The sequence below is a fragment of the Tarenaya hassleriana genome, unplaced genomic scaffold (genome assembly GCF_000463585.1).
Source record: "Tarenaya hassleriana unplaced genomic scaffold, ASM46358v1 Cleome1, whole genome shotgun sequence".
NCBI classification, from domain to species: domain Eukaryota; kingdom Viridiplantae; phylum Streptophyta; class Magnoliopsida; order Brassicales; family Cleomaceae; genus Tarenaya; species Tarenaya hassleriana.
Window position 1 is genome coordinate 8,185,693 of NW_010960187.1, and position 9,958 is coordinate 8,195,650.

General features: G+C 40.5%; 3 protein-coding genes across 6 annotated transcripts in view; 2 read left to right on the top strand and 1 right to left on the bottom strand.

The window, feature by feature from the left end:
* LOC104818978 (universal stress protein PHOS32-like) overlaps window positions 1–284 on the top strand; it is a 1,901-nt gene extending 1,617 nt beyond the window's left edge. Inside the window, exon 2 of the mRNA XM_010548827.1 lies at window positions 1–284. The gene's annotated coding sequence lies outside the window, so the exon portion shown is untranslated.
* Window positions 285–401: 117 nt separating this feature from the next.
* On the bottom strand, window positions 402–3,890 carry LOC104818988 (G-type lectin S-receptor-like serine/threonine-protein kinase At1g11330). Of its 2 annotated transcripts, none has more exons than XM_010548839.2 (7): window positions 2,337–3,890; window positions 2,133–2,243; window positions 1,853–2,058; window positions 1,570–1,780; window positions 1,217–1,454; window positions 983–1,133; window positions 402–891 (listed from the first exon to the last, which is right to left on the bottom strand). In XM_010548839.2, exons 1-7 carry the CDS (start codon window positions 3,613–3,615, stop codon window positions 583–585), a joined length of 2,505 nt encoding a protein of 834 aa, XP_010547141.1. In that variant the 5' UTR covers window positions 3,616–3,890; the 3' UTR covers window positions 402–582. The 2 variants fall into 2 exon arrangements, with proteins under 2 accessions (XP_010547141.1, XP_010547149.1); XM_010548847.2 differs by having other exon boundaries at window positions 1,853–2,055; window positions 2,337–3,886.
* A 456-nt stretch (window positions 3,891–4,346) lies between these two features.
* LOC104819002 (G-type lectin S-receptor-like serine/threonine-protein kinase At1g11330) lies at window positions 4,347–8,406 on the top strand. 3 transcript variants are annotated; one of them, XM_010548868.1, is made up of 8 exons: window positions 4,347–4,738; window positions 5,335–6,546; window positions 6,626–6,733; window positions 6,840–7,042; window positions 7,124–7,334; window positions 7,409–7,649; window positions 7,740–7,890; window positions 7,973–8,406. In XM_010548868.1, exons 1-8 carry the CDS (start codon window positions 4,720–4,722, stop codon window positions 8,279–8,281), a joined length of 2,454 nt encoding a protein of 817 aa, XP_010547170.1. In that variant the 5' UTR covers window positions 4,347–4,719; the 3' UTR covers window positions 8,282–8,406. The 3 variants fall into 3 exon arrangements, with proteins under 3 accessions (XP_010547170.1, XP_010547161.1, XP_010547177.1); XM_010548859.1 differs by lacking the exon at window positions 4,347–4,738 and having other exon boundaries at window positions 4,902–6,546; XM_010548875.2 differs by lacking the exon at window positions 4,347–4,738 and having other exon boundaries at window positions 4,902–6,546; window positions 7,740–7,886; window positions 7,973–8,115.
* Window positions 8,407–9,958: the final 1,552 nt, after the last annotated feature.

Sequence of the window (9,958 nt, forward strand, 5' to 3'; positions counted from 1 at the left end):
GGGAAAGAGCTTCATAAAGACATCGGAAAAAACGGAAGTCATCCTTTGAACAGGGTTCGTGTTCTTCTTCTGTTCTGATCATGTTCTCGTCGTGTAAGTCTTCGGTTCTGTGTTAAAGTTTAACTTGTGTTGTCTAAGTGGGAATCCATTGTCTTGTTGCTCTTGAAGGATTTGGTTTCCTAAAGAACTGTTTGTGTAAATAACATGTGAATTCGTGGTACGATCTCCCCATCTGTTTGCTCTTACATCATCTTATCCATTGTTCATGTTCTTGTGATTGTTCATCAGGTTTTTGAGGTTTATGTTTCTGTTTCTCTTGTAATTTTCCTTTTTCTTTTTTTTTTATCCAAACTACAATATTTATAGGGATGACGTATAACTAGATTAAGGCAACCATGACATTATGCATAATTTCATCAACATTGAATCCTTGATTTATATATATGTCACATTAAGACATTTACCATATAAACATAACTTGCGCTGGCCTCAGTTTAAGTGTTTTTCAAAGAATACATACAATGCAATGCATACATTCTTATATTGCATGGCCATGCATTTGCACAATGGATGGATTATATATTAACGTCCTGTGACTGCAGTCAGGCTTACGTTGTTAATGGATGCTTTCTGGTCACTTTGCTCGGAGGATTCACCCTCTGAAGCTCCCCGTCTCGTTATAAACGCTGGCTGCTTCGGGTCAGAGAGGTCCGCGTTCTCGTTCCCGAGCATCCAAATCACCGTCGAGACGTTCGGCCTGTCGTTCGCAACTTCTTGCACGCACAAAAGTCCTATCTGCACGCATCTCCGTATCTCCTTCTCGAATCTCTCCTCGTAGATTTCGGGATCCGCAAGTGCGGTTGCCTCTCCGTCGTTCCACAACTTCCACGCCTGTAAAAAGGCGGCCGAAATTCGGGTAAAGCTATGAATGGTTAAAGACGGGATCTTATACAAGAGACTCGGGTTAAGCAAAAGACTTTACATGAGCTAAAAGGTTCGAGGCTTTCTCGTCTTTGTGAAAGCTCGAGTTTCTTCTCCCGCTGATAATCTCCAACAGTATGACCCCTAAGCTGAAAACGTCGGATTTCTCTGAAAACAGCCCTTCCATTGCGTATTCGGGTGACATGTATCCGCTGCAAAAACAGAAATTTCTGTTGGTTATAACCTGAAAGTCATTGAACAACGTCAATAAAAGATGGAGGATGAGGTAACTTACTAGGTTCCGACAACTCTTCGGGTGTTGGCTTCATCTTCGTTACCTCGGAAAACCCTCGCAAGCCCGAAATCCGAGATTTTCGGGTTCATATGTTCGTCTAACAAGATATTACTTGCCTTTAGATCTCTGTGTATGATCCTCAGCCTGGAATCTCTGTGAAGATACAAGAGACCTCTGCAAATTCCTTCCATTATGCTGAATCGTGTCTTCCAATCAAGAAGCATCTGCTTCTTCATATCTGGATCACACAGAATATAACACCAAAGTCTTTTAACGACTGAATTTAAACCGAAACCCGAAATGGTGACCTTAAAAAATCAGATTGAACTGAGTTAAGTGAACAATGAAGTTACTGAAAAGGTAAGAGTCGAGGCTTTTCTTTGGCATGAACTCATAAACCAACATCCTTTCTTCTCCTTCGATGCAGCAGCCAAGCAATCTCACCAGATTCCGGTGTTGCAGCTTCGAAATCACGACCACCTCGTTCATGAGTTCTTCCAGTCCTTGCCCCGATGCCCGTGAGAGTCTCTTCACAGCGATCTCCTGCCCCTCGGGTAACTTTCCCTGAAACCCTCAAGTACCTAAGTTTTAGGATTTACGGTTTTGGGTTTTGGGTTATAAACATGTTTCTCTAACCTTGTAAACAGGACCGAATCCTCCTTGCCCGAGCTTATTCGTGATAGCGAAATTGTCAGTAGCTGAAGCTAATACTTGAAACTCGAATAGAGGTAACTCTTTCAGCTTGGCTTGGTTCATAAGGTTGGCTCTAGCATTCACGTTACCGCTTGTAAGTGCTTCCATTCTCTCGAACAGCAGCTTTGCATCACTGTCTTTCTCCGCTGCTTTTACATAATCAGATTGAAAACATCATTAGAGGCGGTCTTACGATTAAGTGTATGATCTGTGAAACTCGTACCTTTAGGCTTGGCAGTGATCTTCCGACATGCTAAGAGAAAGCAGACGACAAGAGTAAAGACACCTCCAATTACAGAGACAGCGACTATAACTGGTTGATAGTTCGGTTTTTCTGTCATAGGTATTGCGAAAAACCATTTCTGATTAGTAAGAAACCGGGTGGAAATCAAGAAAAGAAAAGAAAACAAGCTGTAGAAATGCTCACTGAATTCTGAATTTGCGAGACGGATATTGAGATCGATGCCGCTGCCCAAGAAAGCTTGCATGTCAAGTAAGCTTCCATTCCAAAGCATGCAGCCGATTCCTCTGTCATAAGCGTAAGCCGTACAAGAACAGCTCTGCAGACAAATCTTGGGGCAGGTTTGCTCGTTGGCCTCGGACCGAAGTGCTGAGATGGGCACTTTCATCTTCTGCAGTTTCAGAAACTTATCCGCTTTGCCTCCACGACGGCTTCCGTCGTTTTGTCCTTCGCACTGTAACGGGACCCTTCTCTTGCATCCATTGGTCCAGTTCCCGCTGTTCCACTCCGTCGCGTTTCTCGCCTCGAATCCTTTAACGCATCTGCAAGGTGGGTTATCTCTGTTGCTGCAGCTCGCGAACTGGCCGCATTTACTGTAAGAATCGCAGTTCGTGGATGGAAACTTTACCCCGATCCTCCAATCTTGCTTATCTTTGCTCCAATCCTTCTGGAAGATGTTTCCTTCTGAATCCAAGTTGAAATGGTACATGAAGGAGTTGTTTGCATACGACATGGTCACAGTTCCTTGATTATCGTTGTTTAGGTTAAACCCGTCAAGAAATAGCAGCGACTCCATATCCGGTAAACCGATGAAGACTTGACCATTCCACGGGCCGCTTCGCCATACGGGGACCTCGTTTTTCCAGATGAGAAGCTCTGGAAAGGTAAGAGGCTCGACACCTGCGGTGTAGATTCCGACGGATGGGTCAGAAGGGCTTTTCCAAGATGTGAGCTTTATGTTCGATCTCGTTTTCGCGTCGGTTCCGAGGGTCATTCTCGGTAAGAACGAATCGTAAGGATGCTTGAAACTCTCCCACAAGATCTCGCCATTGTTTCTGTTATCTTGCAGCACAAGGTTCCCTGTATCTTGGAGCTGAACCCAAGTGGCATTACCGGAAACCGGAACAGTGACGTTCGTGGACCAGAGAACGCGTTTTCGACCATCCGTGACGACCAAATTCCCGTCTTCGGACATGGAAACAACGCCGGAAGAGTCGTTGACGGGTATGTTCTTGTTTGCCACCCAAACAACAGTTTGCTTAGGAATCTTGTCGTACCAGATCCCGACGTAACGACTTGCGGAATTACCTGGGCTGAAGAAACCGAACCTGAAGGTTCCATCGTTGGAGACGAGGGAATCCGAATCAGAATCTTTGATCTGGGTCGAGGACGTGATCGTGTCCTTGGAGAAACAGAGAGGAAAAGAGAAGCAAAACAGAACAAGAACAAGAAGAGAAGGAGACATGATCGTGACGAAGCTGTCAGAAGAGAGAGACTCAGAATCAATGTATGGTTTCAGATTCTCTCTCTGCAATGTCTGGAGACAGAGAAAGTGGAGAGATATTTTCAGTGGGAAGACTATGAAGAAGGTGACGCGACGTTTGTCAATGGAGTCTTCGTCTCGTCGTACGAAGTGGGTAAGTGGAATAATTGCCAAAAAAAAAAAAAAACAATCAGAGGGGCACCATTATTGACTTTTCTTGCTGTAGTAGTTAAAGTGAGAGACAGTTGCAGAAAGCAAGTTGGATTTTATTTGGGAAACTTCGGTTTAGCCATCGGTAATTACATTCAGTTATAAATATAAATACCTAATTAATTCAATGCAATGGGAAAAAATTTATCATTTTAATATACTAAATTTCTAATTATAATTGTAAAACTTTAAATTTCTATATAACCGTTAATTTGTTCAATGAATCTTAAATTACGATTGATCATATATGCGTCAATATATATTATAATTTCATCAAATAATTATACATTTTAAAAATAAAATATATAAGCTTATGATAGGCCCGTGCCTTGAATTTATTGGCTTATTATTCCAAAAAGTTTCCTTGAAAATGCGATATTTTCCATATACATGAATACAAACGAAATATCCAAGTTGCATCCTTTACTTTTCCAACTTGCATAGCAAATGTTTTGTTCTCCTTTTTTTTTTTCTCCACCTCATTGGCCACTCAGGCGACACGTCATTACCGTCTCGTCGTGCCACGTCAGATGATGACTCATACGTTACGTCATAGATTTGCAAGAAATGATGACACGGTGACCGAAGTGACGTGGCGTATGAGTCATCGTAAATGTTCCTCAACGAAACATGGAATCAAGGCGTCCGAACATAAGTTCTATCTCCGCAAGAGGAATTGTTCTATCAGTTCTTCGAGACAAGATTTTGTTCTTACATTCAAATCTGAAAGAAATCTTCCGACACTTAAAACTGCGGATTGGTAGAAAGAAGGGTTTTGTTTTATTTCCTTATATATATATATATATATATTCTCCTCTGAAACTCTGAGAGCTTCCATGGTTGTAATCTTGCGAGAGCTAGGGTTCATCAGTGCAAATGATTCACGGATTCATCGGTATGATCTGTTTCAAGAATTTCAATCCTCGTATATATATATATATATATATATATATATATGTATTGTGGGTCGGTAACTGATGAAGAAGAAGAAGGGAAACTTCGTCACGTCACGTTTTCGTTTTGAGGTTAGTATTTTGTCAAAACATTGACGTCAAATACTAAAACCAGAAAATCTTGATGCATTGCATGGACCGGCATGTCTCAGCCCCTGAAAAAAAAAACAAAAGATTAAGCATTTTTATTCATCGGTTGATGTTTCATGAGCGTTGAAACTTTATATTTGCATCATAATTTCAAACGATAATCGATTACCAATACGAAATATAAAACTTCGGAAATGTCAAAGTCTACATCTCCCCTCGTTGCAAATTCACCAGATTAGTCAAAGTTATTATACACAAATATCATTGCAATACAAAAGACCGCAACCTAAAAACGGGCGCATCGCCCTTTCCAATTACGGTATTACACGTAAGACAATATTATATGAACAAACACAGTTCAAAGGTATTCCTTTCGAGTTCATAAAAAGAATCATGAATACTTTCATTCTTCTTCTTCTTCTTCTTCTTTCAAGTTCTTGCTTTGCAGTGGACAGGATCACGTTCTCTACTCCGATCAAAGATTCGGAAACTATAGTCTCCGACAAAGGAATGTTCATGTTCGGTTTCTTCAGCCCTGTCGATTCCACGGGCAGATATGCCGGAATTTGGTACAACAACATTCCTGTACAAACAGTTGTGTGGGTTGCAAACAAAGACAACCCCGTCGAAGACATGTCTGGAGTTGTTTCAATGTCTGAAGATGGTAATCTCGTGGTTATGGACGGTCGGAGACGGGTTTTCTGGTCAACCAACGTCTCGGTATCAGCCTCTGCAAATTCCACCTGGGCTCAGCTTCTCGATACAGGGAACCTTGTGTTGCAAGGCACCGAAAACGACGGTGAATTCTTCTGGGAGAGCTTCAGGAACCCTAGCGATTCCTACTTGCCGAGAATGGTGCTTGAATCAGACGCGAGAACAGGAAGAACCATCAAGATCACTTCCTGGAAAAGCCCTTCTGATCCTTCCCCCGGAAACTATACGGCAGGTCTTGCTGCTGATCCGCTTCCAGAAGTTTTCATCTGGAAAGATGGTGTTGCCGTGTGGCGAACTGGCCCGTGGAATGGTCAGATATTCATCGGTTTTCCGGATGTGGATACGGGTCTTTTCCTCAATGAATTCGCCCTTAACAATGACAATCAAGGAAAGGTATCTGTTTCATATGCCAATGATTCGGGTAAGTATCATTTCAAGCTGGATCATGAAGGGTATATATCTCAGAAATCTTGGAACGAAGAGAAGAAGAATTGGAGCGTTGAGTTAAAGCTTCCAAAAACCGAGTGTGATGAATTCGGTAAATGTGGCCAGTTCGCGAGCTGCAACCCTCGGAGGAAACCCTTGTGCAGATGCATTAAAGGGTTTGAACCAAAGAACTATACAGAGTGGAATAGAGGAAACTGGACTAGTGGATGCAGACGGAGGGCTCCTTTGAAATGCGAAAGACGAAACAACGGGAATGGTAATGGAGGGGAAGAAGACGGATTTCTGCGTCTGAAGAAGATGAAAGCTCCAAACTCTACGCAGAGATCTGACGCTAACGAACAAGAATGCCCGAGAAGTTGTTTGCAGAACTGTTCTTGTACAGCTTACACATTCGACAGAGGATATGGATGCATGTTCTGGACAGGAAGCTTATTCGACATGCAGGAATTTCGGGTTAACGGCATTGATCTTCAAATCCGTCTCGCTAATTCAGAAATCAGTAAGTATAATCTTTGGAATTATACAGTTTTCAACGTCACCTGTAGGTTTTTCTAATGGATTTGCCTTTCTCCTCATAGAAAAACCGAACAAACTGCCAGTTGTGGTAACAATACCAGTGATTGGCGGCACATTTATCATCGTCTTCTGCATTCTTTTCGCGAGGAGGAAAGCTACAAAGCGTAGAGGTCAGAGTTCCATCAATGGTGTTGGATCCATATTTTGCATAGACTGAACTGTTACTTTTGATTGTGCCTTTGATTCCATCACTGGTTTTACTCTGTGACTCACCAGAGGCCGAGAAAGATAGAAAAGCGAAGCTGGTATTTGAGAGAATGGAAGCGTTTTCGTCGGGTAATCCAACTCAGGCTCACCTTATAAATCAAGCTAAGCTGAAAGATCTTCCACTATTCGAGTTTCAAGTTCTAGCTGCAGCTACCGACGATTTCGCCCTCGCGAATAAGATCGGTCAAGGAGGCTTCGGTCCCGTTTACAAGGTAAGAATGTACATTTTCAACTTGCATATATCAAGTGATACATATGCATATATATATAACTTATCGATACTTATGTTTCAGGGGAAAATGGAAGAAGGGCAAGAAATAGCAGTGAAGAGGCTCTCACGGGCATCAGGGCAAGGACTCGAGGAACTCGTGAACGAGGTGGTGGTGATTTCTAAACTGCAACACCGGAATCTGGTGAGGTTGCTCGGCTGCTGCATCGAAGGAGAAGAAAGACTGTTAGTTTATGAGTTCATGCCAAAGAAAAGCCTCGACTCCTATCTTTTCGGTAAGTCAAACTGTTCTTGGAGTTAAGAGGTTGGTCTATAACAGAAGCTAATGTTCGGTTTTTTTGGCATATAGATCCGTTGAAGCAGAAACTTCTTCACTGGAAGACACGATTTCGCATAATGGAAGGAATTTGCAGAGGCCTGTTGTATCTTCACCGAGATTCAAGACTGAGGATCATACACAGGGATCTGAAACCGAGCAACATCTTGTTAGATGAACATCTGAATCCGAAGATATCTGATTTCGGGCTAGCTAGGATTTTCCATGGGAATGAAGATGAAGCAGCCAATACCAGAAGGGTTGTTGGAACTTAGTAAGTAAATTCCATTCCAACAACATATACATCGATCTCTTCCACAATGATCCGCTATAAACAAGAAATAAACCCTTCATTATGCAACAGCGGATATATGTCACCTGAATACGCAATGGAAGGGCTATTTTCGGAGAAATCCGATGTTTTCAGCTTAGGGGTCATACTGTTAGAGATTATCAGCGGAAGAAGAAGCTCGAGTTTCCACAAAGACGAGGAGACCACGAACCTCTTGGCGTATGTAAGTCTGAAACTCATCGGTACCGAGATTATGTTCTGTGATACCGAGCGTTTTTCTCAGCCTTAAAGGTAGATCTTTTCAGGCATGGAAGCTTTGGAATGAAGGGAAAGCTTCTGAACTAGCTGATCCTGCCGTCTATGATGAGGGTTTCGAAAAGGAAATACGTAGATGCGTGCATATATCGCTGCTGTGCGTGCAAGAACTCGCGAACGACAGGCCAAGCGTTTCGACAGTGATTTGGATGCTAAGTAACGAGAATTCGGATCTTCCTGAGCCGAAACAGCCTGCTTTTATCGCAAGAAAAGGTGTTTCGGACGCTGAATCCTCTGACAGGAGTTCCAGAAAAGCCTCTATCAACAATGCCAGCATCACTGCTGTCACAGGACGTTAAATACCGCAGATACCATACCATGTATTGCCTATTGTAAAGACTTACTGAACACATACATACATACATATATATATGTACGTATATATGTATATATATCATGTATTTCTTGAGATTCAAAGATTGAATTATGTATCTAACTCTTTGGATTCAAGAGCAAGAGATACGTTTCTTACAAAATTTGAATGGACACTAAAACAAGTACTACTGCTACTCCAATCTGAACAAATCTGATCTTACAGTTCTGTTTAGTTCCTGTGACATGGTGTCTGACTCATTATCTGACGTGGCTAAATCACGATGACGTGTCACTTTACTTGGATTTTAAATAATATAAATGATATAGATTTTTTTCGAACATAAATTAATTAACGATATTAATGTTCATAAAAAATGTTTGAGAGTGTCTTAAACTCGTAAATTTATTAGTAGTTTTAAAAAAGTCTGTGTATATATTTAGAAATTACAAAATTTATATATATATATATATATATGGTAATTTGTATAGTATAGGCCCAAACCCAAAATTGAAATCGGGCAGTATAGGCTTTTCTCCTATGTATGCTTATTTTATGTGATATTTTCATGATTTGTTATAATATTGACAAGGAATAATTCTATATGACTAAAATTAATTGGAGGGACACGCAAGTGTGTGTGTGTGTATATATTGTTGGGTGTATGTATGGATTTGGGAATGATAGAGTTGTCACAAAGCCAACACTAAGTGTTATTCATATATCATATGCCACCAAAGCACATGGCCCCCCAAATCTCACTGCCAAGCTACGTTGTTTGAGCACTAAATATTGAAAATCGCAATAACAGAAAATAAGATTAATGAAATCCACAAGACCAACGTATTCATATCATAAAATACAAGTTTCATCTCTTAATACACAATACGTACGGGCAAGTGAACGAGTGAATGGTTGTGATTCTATATTGAAAGAATCTTTATATAATGCAATGTGTATGTGATAGAAATTAGAGCATATAATTAGTATGAAGATAACCAAATTTGGAGATGACCCTTTGTTTTCTCTCAAACACCTAACCAAAAAAATATTATTATTTTCAATATTTTTTTTATGGATTTATTTATAAATAAATTCACTAACTACCACAAAACCCATAATTCGAATTTGTATCCAAAAAGTGAAAAAATATAGGAAAAAGAAGACCATTAAATACACGTGAGATTAAAATCAAAAGATCCTATATTTACAATAGATTTAAGAGCAAATTATGGGGATTTGAAAGAGGTGAGATATTTTTTTTATTGTTTATTTGTTTATTTTATTCATTCGATGCATCACTGTCATTATCTCTGTCCATATAATGGTGATAGGAGATGGGTGAGAGACCACTCAAAGATCTCCCACTCTTCACATGTCTCTTTGGTTTTGTTCCATTCTTCTCCATGTCTGCACTTAGAGCTCCAACTTCCAACCATTAAGATCATAATCCCCACAATTTGGATTCTTTTTTTTTTATTGATCATCCTCTAAATTTGAAACCAACATTATACTTTTTTCGTAATTTCCTAAAAACCCACTTAATTACAACAAAGAATGGATAATGGCTTTGGTCATAATAAAAAAAACATGGTTAAACACCCAAACACACTGCAGCTTCTTAGAAGAATCTAGGACTGGCACGGGTAGGGTACCCGCAATT

What these genes read in the sequence shown, in the direction of transcription:
- LOC104818988 (XM_010548839.2), bottom strand. Translation starts at nt 3,615, where the DNA reads ATGTCTCCTTCTCTTCTTGTTCTTGTTCTGTTTTGCTTCTCTTTTCCT. An exon ending in TCTCGCAAATTCAGAATTCA is followed by an intron (nt 2,244 to 2,336) that starts GTGAGCATTTCT and finishes TACCTATGACAG; the next exon opens with AAAAACCGAACTATCAACCA. An exon ending in GATTCGGTCCTGTTTACAAG is followed by an intron (nt 1,781 to 1,852) that starts GTTAGAGAAACA and finishes TGAGGGTTTCAG; the next exon opens with GGAAAGTTACCCGAGGGGCA.
- LOC104819002 (XM_010548859.1), top strand. Translation starts at nt 5,280, where the DNA reads ATGAATACTTTCATTCTTCTTCTTCTTCTTCTTCTTTCAAGTTCTTGC. An exon ending in GCTTCGGTCCCGTTTACAAG is followed by an intron (nt 7,043 to 7,123) that starts GTAAGAATGTAC and finishes CTTATGTTTCAG; the next exon opens with GGGAAAATGGAAGAAGGGCA. An exon ending in CCACGAACCTCTTGGCGTAT is followed by an intron (nt 7,891 to 7,972) that starts GTAAGTCTGAAA and finishes AGATCTTTTCAG; the next exon opens with GCATGGAAGCTTTGGAATGA.